At 60.7% G+C, this 12,619-nt stretch overlaps 1 protein-coding gene across 4 annotated transcripts in view; it reads right to left on the bottom strand.

Annotated features, from left to right (window-relative positions):
- Positions 1-12,619, bottom strand: part of CACNA1H (calcium voltage-gated channel subunit alpha1 H) — a 64,306-nt gene that overhangs the window by 21,442 nt on the left and 30,245 nt on the right. For all 4 annotated transcript variants that reach the window (XM_074322608.1, XM_074322607.1, XM_019756243.2 and 1 more), the window contains 6 exons: positions 4,261-4,372; positions 3,986-4,119; positions 3,463-3,560; positions 1,207-1,366; positions 439-757; positions 129-221 (listed from right to left, as the gene is read on the bottom strand). In XM_074322608.1, the coding sequence (XP_074178709.1) occupies positions 129-221; positions 439-757; positions 1,207-1,366; positions 3,463-3,560; positions 3,986-4,119; positions 4,261-4,372 (916 nt within the window). The remainder of the gene's footprint in view (positions 1-128; positions 222-438; positions 758-1,206; positions 1,367-3,462; positions 3,561-3,985; positions 4,120-4,260; positions 4,373-12,619) is intronic.

Consider the following 12,619-nt stretch of genomic DNA (forward strand, 5'->3'; position numbering starts at 1 on the left):
GATGGCCCTGGGAGCCAGGATGACGTACACTCAAGAGCTTAGACATCTGGGATTAGCTGTCACAACGCAGACACACCTCCACCCACCCACCCCCACGGCTGTGAACAGCCTGCCCCGCCCACACTCACGATGATGAGCAGAATGAAGTAGATGAAATTGTAGAAGGAATGGGCGTCCATGACGTAGTACATAATGTCCACCCAGCCCTCCAGCGTGATCACCTGGGGGAGGAGGGGCAGGTGGCTGGACACACACATGGCCCTGGGAGGGTAGTAGGGGCCCTCCTCACCTATGTCCCCTCGCAGTTAGGCTGTGGAGCTGGCAGGGCAAGTAGCCCCTCCCTCCCCGGCACCCCCCCACCATGGTCCTGCACACTCGCCACCCAACACAATGGGGAAACTGAGGCCACAGGCTGTGCAGTCCAGAGCCAGAGCCCACCTGGAAGATGGCGATCCAGGCATAGCCAATGTTGTCGAAGTTGATGGCGCCGTTGTGAGGGTTGGAGTCGCCAGAGCGGCAGATGTTGTAGTACTGGTTCCAATTGATGCAGGCGTTGTGGCCGGTGCCGCCCAGGCCCTCGGCTTGTGGCTGCCCGTACGCCTCCCAGCCCAGCGTGCACTCCACACGCAGCTCACGGCGGCTGGGGATGTGCGAGCACTTCTGCATGCCATTGTCTCGGCGCGAGGAGCAGATGAAGGGGTTCTCGTCACCCTCCTCCGTCTGGTAGTAGGGCCGCAGGAAGGTGAGGTTGTTGTTCCTGGGGGGCAGGTGGCCCGGTGGGGGGGCACAGGGACAGAGAAAGGGAAAGGGGAGGTGAGGGAGAGACACATGCAGAGAGGGAGAGTGAGGGAGCGAGAGTGGGGGATACAAAGACACAGTGAGAAGGATATACGTAGAAAAATAGAGTGACACAAACAAAACGAGAGACAGAAACAGATGTAAAAACAAAGGTAAGAGGCAGAGACCCAGGCCCAAGCTAGAGGTATTTCAGGGCAACTCCTGGGGGTGGGGCTAGAGGGGAGGGACCTGCTGGGGAGGGGCCTAGCACAGAGGAGCCTATGGGGGGGCAGAGCTGGAGGGGCGGAGCCTGCTGGGGAGGGGCCTAGCGCAGAGGAGCCTATCGGGTGGCAGAGCTGGAGGGGAGGCACCTCTGTGTGCAGGACAGAAAAACCTGTTGGGGGCAGGACAAGTGGGTGGGGCCTGCACCTGACAAAGGTGCTGTCCACGAAGCAGCGGTTGCGCAGCAGGCCGGCCCACAGCTGGACGCCCACGATGCCGAAGATGAAGAAGACGAAGAAGCAGAGCAGGAGCACGTTCCCCAGCATGGGCAGGGTGTCCAGAAGCAGTGTGACCAGAATACGCATGCCTGCCAGTAGCAGGAAGGTGTCAGCACAGGGACCTCCTGGGGCACCCCATGGGCCCCCAGCCCCTCCTGTGAGGCCTCCTGCCGTTCACAAATGGGTAGGGCAGCTCTGCAAGCGATGTGCGGCTAGCCCTTACATGTCCAGCACGCCCTGCGGGAGGGACAATGACGCCTCTGGGCCAGGCCCACACCAAGGGGAACAAGACTATCAGCTGAGAGCGTCACATGGCAGGCGCGACCCTGCTCCTTTTGTATGGCCAGAATCAAGCCCTATCCAGGCCCCTGGGGGGACCGGCTGGGAGTCCAGCGGGCCCAGCACCATCATGGGAGCAGCAGCCTTGGGGACTCCCAGCAGGTTGGGCTCTGGTCACGGTGGGGGGGGGGGAACGGGACACACTACACGGACCCTCAGGCTGGCGGTGCCTTTTTGAGAGGCAGTTTTGAAGCCCATTACTCAGTGCTCTGTGCTATATGAATGCAAATTAACCCAAGGAGTGCCCAGCGGAGTCCCACGTGCCCTGCACACTCGCCTGGGTCTGCCCACTCCCAAACCACAGTGACAAGAAGATGCGCTTCCAGAAACAAGCAAGGGCAGGACTGAGGCTGCAGACAGACCCCTGAGCCAGTGGGCCAGGGAGGGGCAGCACCCAAGGGGTGACAGATGGCAGAATGCACCCCTGGTGTCACTGGGGGTGAATCACAGCCAGGAGGGGCTCTGAGGTTTCAGAAACAGCAGAAGGAAAGATTCATCAAGGACAGAGACGAAGTGGGCACCTCCCTGGCTAGGTAACAACTGGTTTGGAGATCATAGGTGACCCGTCAGTGTGGACCGCAGGCAGCCACAGACACAACCCTGAACATGACCACTTGGGGCTCATTATGGAGAACATATGGTCCTGTCTGGGGGAGGCACCCGGTTTGGGACAGGGGGTATCCCCAAAGGGCAGCCAGACTGCTGGCAGCAATTCTGGTCACTGATGCCATTTAGCCTGAAAAGTGAACATCTGCAGAAGAGGGCTGTGCTGTCACTTCACTGCTCTGAAATGTAGGCCCAGGTGAGCAGAAGAGCAGAGAACCACACATATCACCTCACTTTATACTCACAGCCATCCTTGGGGTGGGGGCCGGGGTGGGTACCACTAGGGCCCTGCCCTTACAAGTGAGGACACAGGCTCAGAGAGATGTAGTAACTTGCCTGGGGTCACACAGCATCTAAGCGCTGACCCCCAGAGTAGAGCCAGGTGCCAGGTGGGCAGGTGGAAGCAAGGCCCAGGGGTCCGACAGCACAACCCTGACCCACCTCCCCTTTGGTGGAGTTGAGGACCCCAGGGAAAAAGAGCACCAGCCCTGCATGTGTGTGATTTCTCAGGGCTGCTGCAGGACAAGTCCTAACAAACCAGGCTTGGGTTCTGAGGCCACCAGGCCAGGCATCCAGAAAGGCTGTGTACACAGTGCATGCAGGCGCCCCCACCCCCACCACACACACCTTACACAGCCACATGGGCACTGCCCCCAAATTCAGCCACAGCATTGAACACTCTGAAGACAGGAAAATCCCAAACCATTCCCCTAGGTAGGCAGGTAACTAGTGTGAGGACAGGCCACCTTCCCAATGACCAGCCACGCAACTTCCCAGAAGCTTCTCCATGCATCCTTGAAGGACCGGAGTCTCTGGAAGAGCTAGACCATGAGAATCACGGGCATGGGCCACACGATGAAGCCATCAGGGCCTATGCGGCACCCCCACCACACACACTCACCTTTTATCACCCCAAATGCTGTGCAGACGAGAAGTCTGAGGTTCAGAGTGGCCCTGTCACTCAGCAGTGCTGTGGGGAGCCAGACCCCCTCCACCCCTGCCTGTCTGCCCATCACATCCCAACGTGGTCCAGAGCTGCTCTGTCCTTCCCAGGAAAGAAGTGGCAAATGCTCAGGGCCCACGGCCCCTCATCCCCCAGTGCCGGGACCAGTGTCCAGAAGCTATATGGGCAGTGTGGCCTCCTGGTCCTGTGCCCCAGTGGGCCCTTGAGAGCTGTCAGCAGGGCTAGCAGGACATGTGGGCCAGCCCCAGGACAGGGTGAGATGGGGTGGCCACTTACTGGGCACCCGGTTGATGGCACGGAGCGGCCGCAGCACACGTACGGTCCGGATGGCTGAGAGGCTCACATTGTGCCCGTCCAGGGAGTACTCCATCATGCTGGGGGAGGGGCAGGAGGGAGGCTCAGTGCTGGGCAGGTGACCGCACGCTGGAGGCCTGCTCCCCAAGCGTGCACCCAGCCAGGCGGGACCCTGAGGCAGGACGAGCACGACCCTGGGTCACCGCTGGGTGTTCCTCGCTCTCCCAGACACCCAGTGTCCATTCCGTCATCCCTGCTGCTGGTACAGGGAACCCCAGGACAAGTGTCTGCCCCCAGCAGAGACCATACTGGCTTCCCAACCCCAGCCACCTCCCAGACCAGGTGGCACCTGGATCCCGCCAGCATGCACCTGCCCCATCCGTTTTCCTTGGGGACCCAGGGCCACCCATGGGGTCTGAAGGGGTGGCTCCCGGCCAGGGTTGCTCAGGCAAGGGGCCACTCTGGGTGGGTGCTGGCGCCCCCAGGAGCTGGCATGGAGCTGTACCCCGCCATGACGATGAAGAAGTCCAGCCTGTTCCACGTGTCACCCAGGTAGCACTTCTGCCCGAACAGCCCCAGGGCAACCATCTTGATGACCATCTCCGCCGCAAAGAAGGCGAAGATGAAGTCGTCGAAGGCCTGGTGGGAAGTGGGCATGAGAGCGGGGCACTCGGGAGCTCGGGGGCGGGGCACTCGGGAGCTCAGGGGTGGGGGCGGGGGTCCCTAAGGGTCACTCATGGCAAGTGGCCAGCCCAGTCCCCCACCCACCCAGGCCCCCACCTCCAGGATGCTGCAGCGCTCCGAGCGGCACTCGACGTCCTCGCAGGGCCGGAACATGCCCAGGGTGACGCAGTTGAGCATGATGACCAGCATGCTGACGCGCTCGAACCACGTGGGGGCAGCTGAGTTAAGGGCTGATGCGGAGGCTGGGAGATGACCACGGGGCAGCACAAGGGGAGCGGGACGCTAAGACCCACCCGCAATGCCCACCGCAGCTGCCCGAGTGCCAAGCCCTCCACACCTCTGCACCCGCCCCATCAGGTTGGTGTGAAGGGATAGAAGGCTGCCACCGGTACTGTGGGCGGTGCCAGCACACCCCTCATGCAGGCCTCGGTCACTGCTGCCAACCCACGTACAGAGGGGAGTCTGAGGCATAGAGCGGGACACTGGATGGAGGCTGGAGGCCACCTGCTGCCCCTCCACCAGGCTTCTCCTTTCTCCAGTGCCCTAAACCAAGGTCGCACGTGTGGATGAGCGTCTCTCGAGTGCTACCCAGCCTGGAATCCAGTAAGTGCCGCAGACACCCACAGACCGGGAGGGGGACCTGAGAGCTTGCCCTCACCCCCCACGTGGCTCCAGCAAACGGAGGACGCCCCAACTACCGCGATGAGGAGGTGGTGAGCGTCAGGTCAGCTCAGCGACTGGGCCCGGAGGACCTGCAGCCGTACTGCACACTTGAAGGGGGATAGGACATGGAAAAGGGCAGGTGAGGGAGGACACCCCCTACGCACTCCAGCCCCCACCAGCCAGTCAGTCCGGAGGGAAGGCTGTCTGCCCGTGAAGGACCAGGTCCAGGCGTGTTTTCCTGCTGGCAGGAGGGCGGCCAGCCTGGGGTGGGGCCTCTGGCTGCTGGGGCAGCAGCAGCAGCGGCAGGAGCACGGGCTACACCCCACCTACTGTGTGTGTCCATCACAGGCGCCTGTCACCCTGCAGGGTCACTGGCCCTGGGGACAAGAGCCGCTTGGGACCTCAGTGAGAACTCCCGCCTGTTCTAAGAGTGGCCACCAGGTGGCACCATGGCTTCATGCAGACCGTGACCCACTCTGGCCACCTCCCGGAAGGTGTGCATGCCCGTCCCAGTACCAGTTGGCTCATCAGGAAATCAGAGCCCTGTGGTGGGCCGGTTGGTATGAAGGGGAGGCTCAGACCCCAGGCCAGCAAGGCCAGGCAGGGGCCCAGGCCTGCCTGGATGGGGGCTGGGCTGTGTACAGGGGTAGGGGTGGGGGTCCTTAGCTCAGGAGCTGCAGCTTCACCCAAACCCTGTGGATAGAGGCAGGTATCCCTCAGGGAGGGGAGGGCCCCGAGGCTTTGGGGGAATTCCATGCACCCCACATGCCAACCCTAGGTCAGGACATCCTCCCACCTGGAGCCATTCCCACCCCAGGGCACGCTTTCTGTGGTGTTGCCGGCCTGACCTGCCTGAGCTAGAGCCAGCGAGGGCCCCCAGCCCACGGTGGAGCTGGTCTGGCGGGGGGGGGGACAACTTGGGAAACAGCAAACAGCCCTGGGAAATCCGGGACCAGGGCCCTGCGGCCCCCACCCTACCTGATGCTGTGGGGGCCAAGCTGGGGTGACAGGGATGGGAACATCTTAGCGGCAGCACATCCTTGCTGCGTGACTTTGCTACCCCTCCCCGTGTCTCCATTGGTGGGGCGTTTCACGGATCAAGGAGACCAAGGCAGCAGGGCCCCTGCTTGGCAGGTGGCTGTGCTCCAAAAGTGGGCCTGAGCACCTACCCTGTCCCTGGCCATATGGGGGCACTGGGGCCAGGGGTCCGTGCGGCCCTCCCTGTGAGGGGCTCTGAACCCAAGGGTGGCTGTGACAAACTAGCAGAGGCTGTGCAGTGATGGGGCCAGGGAGGAGACGGGGCTTGGGAAAGCTCGGGACTTGGACGGGCGTGGCAGTGGTGGGCAGGAGGCGGCTGCGGCCTGCGTACCCCTCCTTCGTGGAACCCCAGCAGCCAGCCTCGGCCCCTCTGCCCCCAGCCTCCTGGGCTGGGGGGCGGGGGCCAGTAATTGATGTTGGCAGCCCCTGGCCCATGGTGCTGCGTGCAGCGTGGCACAGAGCCACCGATGTAATTACATGTTCCCACTGAGAGTGCCATAATTACACTTAATAGGTTCAGCAATAACAAGTGCCTTTGCTGTGATTTGGCTGTGGAAAAACAGAAATCAGCATCCTGCTAAGGCAGCGCTGCAGGCCTGACCCCCCAGGCCCCGTGGGCTTCCGCTCGGGAACTGGCTGAGAGGACTGGTGGGATGACCCCCCACGGTCAGGGCCTGCAGGGCTGACCCGCACTGGGGTGCTGCAGGGCCCTGCCTGCTGTGTGTCTGTCTCCGTGGGTGGGGTAGGAGGAGAGGAGAGAGCTGGGGCCAAAAGCTGCACTGAGTACCCACATCGTACCTACTGCACACCTCGAATCTTGAGGAGCCCATGAGGCTGGTGCTATGTATCTCCACCACACAGAATGGGGGTGTCATGCAGGGTGTCATGCGGGGTCCCTGGTCCCGCTCCCCACACAAGAACGCAGGACATGGTGAGGCCAAAAAGGAACACCCACGGAGCCATAGATGGGGAGTCAGACCACTATAGTCTCGCTGGCGGCTGGGTTGGAGTCACAGGAAGCAGGAGCCACACGATCTGCAACCTGCCGTCTGCTTCTCTGCCAACAAACCTCACTTGCTAACTGCAATCCGCCATGCGAACTGCAATCCACACCTCTCTGCAATCCACAATCCACACTCTGCTGCTGCTAGCGTAGCCATGGCAGTTATATTAGCGGCCAATGGCTCACTGGTTACAGCTGATGGCCAACTAGCCACAGATGATGGCCATCTGATCACAGGTGACGGCCATTTACTACCTGAGTCAGCATCTTTGCACGTGAGGTCGAGAGCCTGGAAACTGCACTCCTGGCTCTGTCCCCACAGGGGGCTTGGTTAACTTGCCTGAGGGGCCCAGGCTGACACGGGATGCTGAGCCCACACATGGGAGCTGGCAAGGATGGAAGGAGCAGATACAGGCATCTCCTGATCTGGGGGATTCTTGCAGGGGCCTGTCCCGGACCCTGAAGCTGTCAGGCAGAGCTGAGGAATTCGGGCCCCCAGCAACTTTGAAAAGACAGCCCAGCTTGGGGCTCCTGGGTCTACACCTTCCCAAACCTCTGCCAAGCAAAGCCCACGCACTATCCTTGGCTTCCTCCTGACCCTGCCAGCCCAGCCCCCTTCAGGCACAATCTGGGGGTGCAGCACAACCAGCCCTCGCTCCAGTGACCCAGGGCCCAGAAGGGAGGCCATAAGCACAGGCTCACCTGAGAAGTGGCAATACTATCAGAGTCAGCATGGCCCCAGCACCCAGAGAGTTCTCTGTCCGTCCCTGTGAGTACTTGCCCTCCTGGGGTTACTATCCTTATGATACACTTCTTCGCCTTTCCCCCGATCACCCCGAACATGCCTAGAAAGGACGAGGTCCTGGGGTTCTGTACCTGGGCCCTGCGACCTTGCCTTGATCTCGGTGAAGGTACACGTGTGTTCATGCACCATGGAACCACCCTGCCCACCAGCCCAGGGCACACGGGTCCTGCCTAGGGAGGGAAAGGGCTCAGTCAGCCCCCCACCCTTCCCGACATGGCAGCCATCCCCTGGTCACACCTTGGTGGGCAGCTGAGGACAGGCAGTGCCAACTGGTCACTCCCTGCATGAAGCCCAGTGACTTCTGGAGGCTTAATTACACAGATTGGATTTTTCTGGGTTTTAATTAAAAACCGTTTAGGTTTTGAACCAAGTTTTACAAATGAGAATCCATTTCCACTGGGGGTCCAAGAAAGCCAGGCTGACGTGTGGTCAGGAGGCAGTGGCTGGGCCAAGATGGGGAGGGGGCCCTGGAGCTGCCCGGGGCCTGGCTGCAGAGGGGCTGTGGACCTGCGTCCACAGGTCAGTCTCTCCCCCAGGACCCAGAACCCAAGGCGGCTCTGCCCCAGCCTGGAGGCTGCAAGAACGGCACCGAGCCCCCTGACCCACATTCCTTGACCAGCCTGGGCCCAGCCCCTCGCTCATTCTCCCCTTTTCAAACAGAGGTGAGGAAGGCTACCAGGACCTCCCCCGGCCTAACAGGACCCCGATATGCAGCTTGGCACAGAGGGGCCTGCAGTCACTCTCTCCAGGGGAAGTGCTCCATCTCAGACCACGGTTCCAAGGCACCCCAAACAGAGCCGCCAATGCCAGGCCCCCCGCTGCCAGAAGAAGGTTGGTGCCCAGGTGGCAGGGCAGGTGACCTCTGTCCGTGGTGCTGAAGTGGCCCTGTGCCGGGCTCACTCAGCGCTGGCTGGGGGGGGGGAGCACTCCCCCAGCAGCCTGGGGACCCATTGCCCAACCTGACCTAGGCTTTCATGGAAACCACTCCGACGATCACTCTCTCATTCCCAGACTCCCAGCTGGTTAAGCAGCAAAGGACACTTGGAAGATGCCGCCGCCCCACCAACGCCTTGGCCCTGGGCAGGCACAGGAGACCCGGGGCCAGCCTATCTTGTCGAGTGCCCACAGGCCTGTCATCTGGTGGAAATGGCCTGGAAGTGGGGGTAAAGTTTGGGGCTGCTGGGAGTGAGTATGGAAGTCAAAGGAAGGGGTTCAAGGCCGCTCAGTACACACATTAGGGGCTGTCAGCTCCTCACTAGCAGTGGTGTCAGTGGAGGACCCTGACCCACCATGACACGGGCTCTCACCAGTGACGGTGGCCTCCAGGGTCCTGGATAGGGCAGAGGGCCCCAGGGAGGCCTGCAGGGTACAGGACAGTGCCCAACATGTGGCCCTGGCCGCCGAGTCAAAACCTCATTGTTAACAGGCAGTTCCTTCCTGCCAGCCAGGCCTGCTGGCTCAGCGTGCCCGGGGCCCAGAGCCAGCCGTTCCTCACACTGCCCGGTTGTAGGCTGGAGATTGGAGGCACTGAGGGATTCACCCAGATTCCCTTCTATAGTGTCCAGCAGGGTCCAAGCCCCCATCCTAACAAATGCCGCCCTGGGCACATGAAGGGAGGGAATGTGGCATTTTTCTCACACTGAGAACAGTGGGCAGCAGGCTGGCTCTGTCTGCAGAATGAAGGTCAGGACGGGAGATGCTTTCACCAGTAAGACACACAGGTGAGCTGGGCATCCCTCACTGAGACGCAGTTCCAGGTCCCAGAGCTGCAGACCAATGGGGAACATGGTGACACAAGGGCCGCAGGGCGGGGGTCCCTAGGCATGCCTGCTGCCTGCACCGCCCATGGTAAGAGTGGTCTCCACATGGGCTGTGTGGTTCAAGGCCCCAATCACACAGACCAGCTCCCTGCCAGGCTGTCATGAGATCACGCAGACACTCTGGGGCAGGGTGAAGGCACCAGCTGCTCGAGCCCAACCTAAGCTGCCTGTCCCCCCCACCCCCCACCCCGCCCCAGAGCAATCTGCTCAGCCAGCTAAGCTCCATGAGGCCGAATCCACAACAGTTTGATGTGAGCTCCCCCAGCCCCTGCGGAGGGTGGGCACGCGCCAGGAAGGAGGGCAAGCCCAGGGTGGGGTGGCCCAGAGCCCGCCACTCCGGACATCCCGGCCAGGCCATGCTGGCTCCTGCTGGGACCACTGCAGCCTCCTCCACTCCTTGCTATCTGTCCTGTACCCAAGGCAGCGTCCCACCCACCCTTTGTCACCGCACTGCCAGAGCCTCCTGGCCCAGGACACACAGAGCAGAGAGGCGGCTCTAGGCCATCTCAATCCACTGCAGACAGGGAGGGCCTCGGGGGCTGGTGAGCGCCGGAGGGCAGCAATGATGTGTGGGCCCGCAATCAGAGACTGGACCGCAACCCTGACCAGACTTATCATCTCGGGTCCCTTGTGGTGGGGACAAGTGGCCCAATGAGCAGGGAGGGAAAAGGGCGGACAGGTCCAGAGTCTCCACACTCATGCACATCTGCTCCCAGGCACACAGGCAGCCAGTCACCGAGGCCCAATGCTCCCTGCTCTGGGGGAGGGAGCTCTGGGTCAGCCCTTCCCTGACACTCTATGCACCAGGCCTGCCGTCACCCTCAGCCTGCATGCCCACACTTACTCCCATACCCCCACCCCACCTTCATTCTCATGAGTACTCAACCTTGCTTTTCCAATTTGCTTGAGGAGAAAAGCATGTGTATTCATGGCAGAAAGACCATTCTGCAGAAGTACCTGACCCTGGGCCACGGGAGAGGGGACATGGACTCACCCCACACAGATGAGAGGATCAAGCTGGCCAGACACACAATGGCAGCTCCAGAGCCCGACAAAGTACCCCACATGAAGCCGAGCTGGCCACAGACCCAGGGATCGGGGGCATCCGTCAGTGGGGGGGACACCCTGAGAACTAGCCCACCTCTCACAAAAGCGGCACAGCCTTCCTGATTCCCAACCCACCTCCTCCCTCCATTACATCCACTGAGAACCGTTCCGGAGAACCGCCACCGCACCGGGAACCAGCCACCTGAAGTCCGTCCGGTCAGGGTGCAGAGATGGCATCTGCAGTCAGGGCCAGTGAGCCAGGCAGCACCGTTTGTTATCTTGTAAGACTAAAAACATCAGAACATCTCTCCTGCCCAGTGTGTGTGGCCACATAATTCCACAAGGTCACTAAAAAGGAGGCAGCAATCCTGCTCGTCTCAGCACAGAAACACATCATGGAAGGGCGGCGTGGGAAATGTCAGCGGTGGGAGAACAGGTAACCCCATTGACGAAAAAGCCGCAGCATAGGATGCCTCCCTAGGACGTGTGCTGACACACGTGTGCACAAGGGAACTTCTGGAAGAACCCCTCATGGGGAGAACCATGGCTCCCTTTAGGGAGGTGGGGAGATGGGGGCCCAGGGAGGGGGGCAGAATGGATGCAGGAGAAACTGAGAGGCCACTTTCGCTGCCCCCACCTCTACTGTCTGGGTTTCCGCACAGTGTAGTCTTTCACGGCTTGCGCAGTTACCAAAGTGAGGGACCAAGACGCCGGGCTATGTGGTCTGAGCAGCTGGCAGCTTAAGTGAGGTGGGGAAACGGTCCCCTGCCTCTTGGGCCCCCCCAGCTCGAGGGCACCCCCTGCCTACCCAGAGCAGACACACTTAGCTCCTAGCTTGTGAGGTGGGGGTCATCCACGGTCTTCTGCTCTGCCCCCGGCTGGTGACCTGCAGCTTCCAAGCTGCCACGGCAACAGACTCACACCGGCCTCCTCCCTTGGCCCGGCATCCGAACAGGGAGCTGAGACAAACACCACTGACAAGGGGCTTCTCCCCCAACAGGGACCCTGCAGGAGGGTGGGCGGAGCATACCCCAGACCTACCAGGACTGGCCTTGTGATGGCTTCCGCCTTCCATACCTATGCACACACTCATGGACCCCATGTGGGCTTTTCGCATCACCGCCAGGGAGCCCCAAGATGGCAGGCAACGGCTGAGCTGGGCAGCAGGGCCCTCTCTGGACAGCCAGTTCCACACAGAACTCAAATGGCTCCTGGCAGAACCCATGGACACTGTCCCAGTGCTGCTCCCACCTGGGGGCCTGTCCAAGCCCAGCGGGAGAGGGCAGCTGTTAAACCGAGGGTTCACATGTGACCCAGCCATGCCACACCTGGGTACACACCCAAAGGAACTGAAAACAGGTGCTCTAACAAATACACGCACACACATGCTCACAGCAGCGTAATGCACTGTAGCCAAAAGGTAGAAACAACCCACACGCTCATTAACGCACAAATGGATATATAAAATGTGGTCCATCATTCAATGGAATATCACTCAGCTATAAAATGGAGTGAAGAGTGAAGCACTGACACAGCTACAACATGGATAAACCTTGAAAACATGACGCTCAGGGAAATCAGCCAGAAGCAAAGGACAAGTACTGTACGATTCCATGAAACAAAATGTCCAGACAGGCAAATCGAGAGAGAGAGGGGAGCAGTGCTTGCCTGGGGCTGTGGGATGGGATTCTCTTTGCGGTGACAGAAGTAGATGGCACAACATGGTCAATGTACTAAATGCCACTGATCTGTTTACTTTAAAATGGCCAATTGAATTTCGCCCCCGTTATCATCACAATCCGTGTATTTGAGATTTTTCAAAAACTCTTGTCTTGCTGAAGCGCCAAGCCTATTATTGTCACACAAAGCAGTTAGGACAGAGACAGAGACCCAACACCTGAGTGGCAGGATGGGGCCTCGTCCTGGCTCCTCTGCCACGTGGCCTCCCCATGGGGCCCAGGGGCCCCCCAACTCAGGTGCATGCCATCTCCTGGGGGATGTGCTCCCCCAGCACGGTCTGGGGGCCCCCAGCATCCCAGAGTCCTCCTGGTGGCCTCTCGCCAACCAGCCTTGCTTGGG

This window comes from Rhinolophus sinicus, linkage group LG18, assembly GCF_036562045.2.
Source record: "Rhinolophus sinicus isolate RSC01 linkage group LG18, ASM3656204v1, whole genome shotgun sequence".
Classification (NCBI taxonomy): Eukaryota; Metazoa; Chordata; class Mammalia; order Chiroptera; family Rhinolophidae; genus Rhinolophus; species Rhinolophus sinicus.